The sequence below is a fragment of the Stegastes partitus genome, unplaced genomic scaffold, assembly GCF_000690725.1.
Source record: "Stegastes partitus isolate 25-593 unplaced genomic scaffold, Stegastes_partitus-1.0.2 Scaffold1113, whole genome shotgun sequence".
Lineage (NCBI taxonomy): Eukaryota > Metazoa > Chordata > Actinopteri > Pomacentridae > Stegastes > Stegastes partitus.
In genome coordinates, this window is record NW_007578844.1 from 42,229 (window position 1) to 49,708 (window position 7,480).

At 47.8% G+C, this 7,480-nt stretch overlaps 1 protein-coding gene across 1 annotated transcript in view; it reads left to right on the forward strand.

Annotated features, from left to right (window-relative positions):
* The first annotated feature begins 1,173 nt into the window (after positions 1-1,173).
* The window catches only part of nptxrb (neuronal pentraxin receptor b), a 9,569-nt gene continuing 3,262 nt past the window's right edge, over positions 1,174-7,480 (forward strand). Inside the window, exons 1-4 of the mRNA XM_008296235.1 lie at positions 1,174-1,911; positions 4,613-5,048; positions 5,979-6,220; positions 7,276-7,455. Of these exons, the coding sequence (XP_008294457.1) occupies positions 1,174-1,911; positions 4,613-5,048; positions 5,979-6,220; positions 7,276-7,455 (1,596 nt within the window). The remainder of the gene's footprint in view (positions 1,912-4,612; positions 5,049-5,978; positions 6,221-7,275; positions 7,456-7,480) is intronic.

Consider the following 7,480-nt stretch of genomic DNA (forward strand, 5'->3'; position numbering starts at 1 on the left):
ATCTGCTTTGTCCACTCAGTGAACAAAAGCTTTTCAGTGGAAACGTTACTTTGCTGAACAAGCCACAGACGACTACGGTGTGGGACTGTCTCTTGGGAAAAACATGTTCTTCCTCCTCCGCAGTCCAAAGACCTTCAAGGTTAAGGTCCTACATCTGTTGTTTTTTTTCCCCCTTCTTCTCCTTCTCTTCTATAGTTTCTCCTCTTTCTTCTTCTCCCACTCACTGGAGTCTTTGTCTGTCTGACGGAAGCTTTTTTGCAGATTTGCTACATCTGTGAATACATCGCTATACATGTCATTGTACGCCAGACAAAGTGTGTGATGTGGGTATTTGAATGCTATGCATCGATTGTTCACACAGCATTTGTGCTCATGGACTGTACACGCTGTTCATTGTCGAAGTTTGTCGCCCTGCTCTTAACTGCTTTTTCATTTAACTTTTTCCAGACCAACTATTTTTCTAATTTATGTTTTCAGGCATGACAATACAGACGTCTCTCTAAACCAGAATGTGTCAGAACATCTTTATTCCCCGTACAAGGACACATCAAAGCACTCAACATGCAATGAACACAGACAATCACATAAACTCAACATTTTTATGTCTCATTGTGTTCACTCACCTTCTCCAATGTCTGACACACACACACACACACACACACACACACACACACACACACACACACACACACATTGATCCATCACCGCCTTGTTTGTTCGCGCTGCTGCTGCTGCTGCTGGAGGTTCACCTCTGCTCTGGCTGACGCATGCCCACAACCTCGCTCCTCCTCTCCAGCGGTCCCCATGGTAACGCACAGGGTAGAGCAGCTTAGCAACACGGAGACAGAGAGGCAGCATCCCTGGTCCAGACCGCGCGACAGCAGCGAGAGGACAACAGCAGCGCGCCAGGCAAACATCTGAATCTGCTGTGCGTAAGTGTCACATTTTACCCCAAACTACAGCTGTGGTGGTTTTTACAGGAGGTCAGACTGAGACGTGGTTCACCGTCTGACTAAGGAGAGGTCGAGGTTTTGTTCTGCAGTCTTCCTCCATGCTTCCGTGCGGAGTGATGCTGCTCTCTGTTCTAGACTCCGAGGCGAAGACATCTTTCATGTCTGTGCGCGGCAGCCTTTTCTGAACCGTAATCTTTTCCCGTCTGTCTTCACAGTCATCATGAAGTTCGTGGTGGTTCTAGTGGGAGCGGGCACTCTGGCCTTCCTCGGTGCAGCCATCTGCATCATCGCCAGCGTTTATCCCCGAAAACGCGCCGCGCCTCTCAGCGACAACGGCACCCTGGCATCGGAGACGCTGCTGGAGCCTCTGGAGCCGGGATCGGTGGCTCACGCCGGACCGCTCGGCGCCCTGCACGGCTCCGAGTCGTACGATGGAGGGAACGGGCTCGGCGGCATCGGCCTGGAGGTCCCCACTCTGAACGAGCTCAACCTCGGCGAGGAGACCGGGGGAGGCTCGGCGAAACAGTTCAGCTTCAGCCGACTCATCTGCACTCCTGTCCCGGTCGGAGAATGTAAGACCAAAGACCTGAGGCAGCGGCGGCAGCAGCAGCAGCAGCAGCAGCAGCAGGCGGACGAGCCGCTGTACGGAACCGGGGACGAAGACCTCCGGACCACCGCGGAGGAGCTCCGGCAGATGGTCTTGCAGCAGAACGATCAGATCCTCATGGACCAGAGGACCATCCGGGAGCTGACCGGGAAGCTAAGCGAGTGTGAGAGCGGCCTGGAGGACGAGAGGAGCGTCCCGGAGCGGAGCATCGGAGTCTGGAGCGGCAACCGACGCGTCATGGCCGGGGACGATGTGAGCTCCTCCGCCGCGGCGCAGCTGCAGACAGCTCGGGCTGTGGAGGAGCTGGCCCGGGCCATCATGGACCTGAAGGACCGCATTGAGAAACTTGAGGTGAGAGAAATTGAGCACAGGCTACTCAAACTTTGGCAAAACCTGTTGTTCTTGCTGTTTATCCGTCTGTCTGAGATTTGTTTGACAGCAGGAGATTGGGACAGATACCAAAGTTAGCAGCCAGGTGAGTCACTGGTTTCCAGTTTAAATTGGACCCATGTGTGGTCCATCTAACAGCCAGGTGTCCCAGTGCCAGGTTGACATCCACTGTGCAGTTTAAGCCACCTTCAGAACAAGTGAGGGAATAGTCATTTACCAGAATGAAAAGGTTCGGATTAGAAGTGGCCGTGCTGCAGCAGACATAAAGGCAGAGCGAGGTACAGGCCTGAGCTCTGGTTCTCTGCTCCTCATCTTAGGTGCTCTGGTCTTCCTCTAACACCCTCCCTCCCCTTCTTTATTCTTCCCTCCTTTTATCTTCACCTTGCCTCTCCTCTGACAAGTGACTCGTGACACCGGCGCCCCTCATGTTTTGCGTACACTCCCCATGGGAAATCTTTCCACCTGCTGGCCCTCGCGCACCCCTGCTTCTCCCCCCCCATCATGTCAGCCGCCTCTCCCCTCTACCTCCGCATCCAGCAGCAGGATAGAGACATAAATAAAAGATGAAGCTAGCTGGACAGGAAAGAGGGTGGTGGAGGAGGAGGGGGTCAGCTTGTGTGTGTGTGTGTGTGCTGAGATTGAGACACAGGCAGGCTTAAAACCACACACACTCACACACACACACACACACACCCACACACGCAAACACTGCTGCATCACTGCCAGCCCTCTCCAAGCACAGTCAGATACAAGGTTGTCTCCGTCAGTGTGAATTTATATCCTGGACGTCCAGATCCAGTCCTGCCTCAGCAACTCTCTTGATATTATATATCGCCCTCGCAGCCATCTCTTCCACACTAACAGCTCTCTCTCTTTACTGCTGCTTCACTAACACCTTCTTTCTTTTTTTTTTTTTCCAACTTATGCTCCGCATACTAATACTGCCACTGTGAGGCTACTAATATCACAACACAACAGGTCTCGTCGTGGTGCTGCTTTGTCATTTCACTCCTCCTCCTGCAGCTCTGTTCCAGTTTAAAACCAGCACTACTACTGAAATGGATAGTGGCCATATTTATGCTACAATAAAGATGGGAATGGGCTCCACTTATTGCCTTTGTGTTCTGTGTCCTCTTTGGTGCTACCAGCCCAAAACAAAGCTTCTTTAAAAATCCATTTAATAAGTAAGGAGACTTCTGATATTGTCTTACGTGTTTGATCTTCCTGACTGGCCTTTCTTCAGCATGTGTGCACCAGAAAGCTGCTTTCAGCTATTATATCGACCCCTCGCCTTTGATTTATTAGCACTGGTGAAGGCTCTGTACTCCCAAGAAGAGGTAACATAAACAATCCTAAAGAAAAAATCTATGCAATCAATATGATTATTGGTCATAGACACCTAGACAACTAAGTCAGAGGAAGACAAAGCCCAGGATGCTGTTGTTGTTATTAATTTAATCTTAAAATAAATGGAAGGCCCAGAAGCTAAGTATTAAATTTCTACGTTTCCGATCTTTCACCGTGGTGTGTGACAAAGTGAGATTAAAAGCTTACAATGACATAAAATAAAACACGTCGTAAACTCAATTCAGAAAATCCAAATCCAGCATATTGCAAAAAGCTCAGGATAAATCAATGCAGGCAAGAAATCACAATAATGTAATACAGGAAAGGAGGGTTAAACATTTTGGCCGTGTGGTACAAGTTAGCGTTTTGTTGTGAGTGTGGCGATCTTCTCAAACTTTCTCCTCATTTACTTGAATTAAACTCCTACTGCTCTGCGCTGTTGCTTCAAAACCACAGCAGCTGGCAATCCAAATAAAAAGTACCACATAATAATAATGCTTACAAAAACCAGCCTCCTCCACAACGACCGAGTTTAATAACTGTATTCCCTTTACTAGAGCGTCTACAAACAGCAAACCTCCAAATCTCAGTGGCTGCCGCTGTAGCTCCTCCTGTAAAGTTGATTCCAGCTCCAGTGGCCAGACTTCAGTGAAATCACAGCCTGAGACAGGATGTTGTGAAACTGTTGTGAAATGTTAACGGCACATCAGATAATTAGAGACATTAACTCTGAAACAAGAAAACAAAACACATCCATTTGTGATTCGTTAAGTCGGATTTTCAGTAAAAAACATGAATTCATTGGTTTATTTGCAGAGTAAGAAATTAATAGAAGCTGTAGTCACACAAATGCGACACTTGGATAGTAATGGTGATAGAATGGTTAAAAAAAAAAATCAGTATAAATTAGTAAAATAATAAACCCAAGAAGAATAAATTAAAAAGGTTCAAATCAAATAAAACTAGAGCAGCTAGAGGTGAGATAAGATAAAACTACTGAGATATTAAGAAAATAAAATTCTAGTGGACAAAGGAGGCGATTCATCCTCTGGGGACCACACACCTCTGTAAAAAAAAATAAAATAAAATAAAATAAAAAAAAGTGTAATTCGCAGTTGAAAACAAAGAAAAGTGAACACATGACCATGATTTGTTACCAGGGTTTTGAATTTTAACGCCACCAGAACAGACAGTGTTTTTGTCTTTGCTGCTACATCTGCTGTCAAAGAATTCGCTGCCTTCCTGTGACATGTTCTCCCTTTGCAACCAAAGTGGTCTCAACGCTAACACAGAATTCATTTTTCTCGTTCTGCAGGCAGAGATCGGTCCCGCCGCCTTGAACCTCACTGACACGTCCGTGGGTGGAACCAGCAGCAGCGGCAGCAGCAGCACCAGCAGCAGCAGCAGCAACAGCGGTGGTGTCGGCAGCAGCAGCAGCAGCCCTACTGTTAACACCGGCAAAGCTCCAGCCCCACCCACCGGCAGTGCTTCCTCCCCACCAGCAGGAGCTGCCCCGGGGAGCCGCCGTCCCGCTTCCCCAGCCTCCCCTGCCCCCAGGCCTCCCGCTAAGGGTGCCCCTGGGCGTGGAAAGGGCACCTGGAGGGTGGAGGACCTGGAGGGCGAGCTGGAAAGAAAAATAAAGATGCTGGAAAAAGAGCGGCTAGCCATGAGGAAGGAGACACACGGCCAGCACGAGAAGATCAACCAGGGCATCGACACTGTCAACCACCGCGTCACTGAGCTGGAACACAGTGAGTCTGGGGGAGAAAGAGGAGGAGGAGGAGGGTAACTACATGGGGGGGCGGCTAGACAAATAAAAGAAAGGGATGCTTGGGTAAACCGAGGCCCAAGGGAAGTGAAACAATTGCATCACCAAGCTGACGTACATGAGAGCGTTGCAAGAGAAGCCTGAAATGAAAGTTTAACAAGCACTGTGGGTGGAACTAGGTCATCGCAGCAGTGGAGAATACGCCGTAGATGAAAATAGCATGATTAATGAGCGCTGAAGATTTTGAAATGTCAGATAGGGACAGGAGCTGAAAATAAAAACGATGCAGCTAAAAATAAACGAAAACCGAAATATCTGAAGTCGTTTTTAAACTTTGATTCATCGTGCTCGTAAGAATTTATATGAATAATGATTATTTCTTGATGGTTGGCGGTTTGGAAATGTCACATTGGTGTTGAAGGGGTTTTGATGGTAGCTCTTCCCAAAGATTTCTCCCACGGAGGATCAAGGTAACTGTAGGCGAAAAGTTACAGGAAAAAGAAGTAAGAGATGCTTGATAATAAGGGAGTGAGGTGCCAGGAGGAAGGTTAATAGGGAAAGAAATAGGACTTCTTTATTCTCTTTTTAGCGCTGTCATTCTCCCAACCTTCCCGACCGTCTCTAAATCTTCTCTGCTTTAAGAGCTGCAGTGTGGCCTCCAGTTAGAGAGGCTGATCATTAACTGTAACGCTTGAGCTCTTGCCAGGCCTGTATGTGTGTGTGTGTGTGTGTGTGTGTGTGTGTGTGTGTGTGTGTGCGCACAGACTGGCAGGGACAAGAGAAAAGAGAAACACCAGTGTCCTTGTATAAATTGGCCATTAACGCATCATCCCTCCCCATTTTCTCTCTCCGTCTGCCTTAAAACTCCCCCTCGCTGTCTGACTCTTTGTCTCCTTTATCTGTGTCTCCACAGCGCTGACAGAACCGTCGTTCCCCGATGGCTTCGTCCTCTCCTTCCCCATGCGCACCAACTACATGTACGGCCTGGTCAGGAAAGAGATAACCGAGATGTACGCCTTCACTGCCTGCGTATGGCTCAAGGCCAAAGAAGGAGGCATCGGGACCCCCTTCTCCTACTCCGTGCCGGGTCAGCCCAACGAGCTGGTGCTGCTACAGGGAGTCCACAACCCCGTGGAGCTGCTCATCAACGACAAGGTAAGTAACGTTTCTCTCGTAGCTGCTCACCTACCTGGGGGTTGGGGCTATAAATTACTTTCTATGAGATCAATTTGGAGAGGCTGCACAAAGTTAAGTGCAATAAAAAACACTTTATGTGGAAATTAATGATTCCCTCAGGCGACGAGCATGAATATTTTGCACCCTTTAGGTTTCCTTCTAATTACTCAGGCAAAATAGACTGCCAAAACAGCTTATTACGACGTACACTACAGGCTGGTGGGTGGCTTGCTGTGATCCATTGATTAAAATGAGCAGTGTTTTGCAGCCGGCTAACTTTTTATTCCATTTTGCATGAGCGGTGAAAAACCCTGAAAAGAAATCTGAAGCAAATTTCAGTTAGAGAGCCTGGAGCCGGAGGTGTGTCCATCCAGTCTTTACCAAACATTTGATAATGATAAAAAATAAGAAAAAATAACAACATTTATTACCTGTGCCACCAAAATAATTACAACCAAAGCAGATGGTGCCCCTGAATAATACATTAATAGTTTAAAGCCTTAAAAAACAAAAGAAAGAAACCAAGAACTTACATTTAAAAACACAAAGTTCTTCCTTTGGGGCAGTGATTGAAATGCAGAAAAAATAAACGGCAGCATCACTTTGCACGTTATCTTTTGAGTTCTCTTGAATAAAAATCTAACTGAGTGCATGACAAACCCTTTGTTTATTTTCTCACATTTGTGGACCCACAGCAAATGTAAGTTATTGAGCAGAAGTGGCACAGAGGCAGGCTTTTCACAGCTGTTGTTTTTATGTAGTGCAACGGTGTTTACCTTTTATAGTGCATATTGTTCCTGAGGCAGAGAGGAGTGAAGGTTTGCAGTGGTGGAAGGAAGGTTGGGATTGTCTACAGGGTGTAGTTTTTGCTGACATAAACCATCAGTGCACCCTCTGTCCACATTACTACCCACACTTGTCCGATAACCAATCATAATGCAAGGATGATGTGTCATCGGTTACTGGACTTGAAAACACTCGCTCACTTTGTCAGGGCAGGTGTAACCTCGGCCGTTGTGCTCTCTGGCTTCCAGGTGGCACAGCTGCCTCTGTCCCTACCGCAGGACGAGTGGCAGCACATCTGTGTCAGCTGGACCCTGAGGGACGGGGTGTGGAAGGCCTACCAGGGGGGCAAGATGAAGGGGAGAGGAGAGGGACTGGCTGCCTGGCATCCCATCAAACCTGGGGGAGTGCTGATACTGGGGCAGGAGCAGGTGAGTCACATGGATGGATGGATGG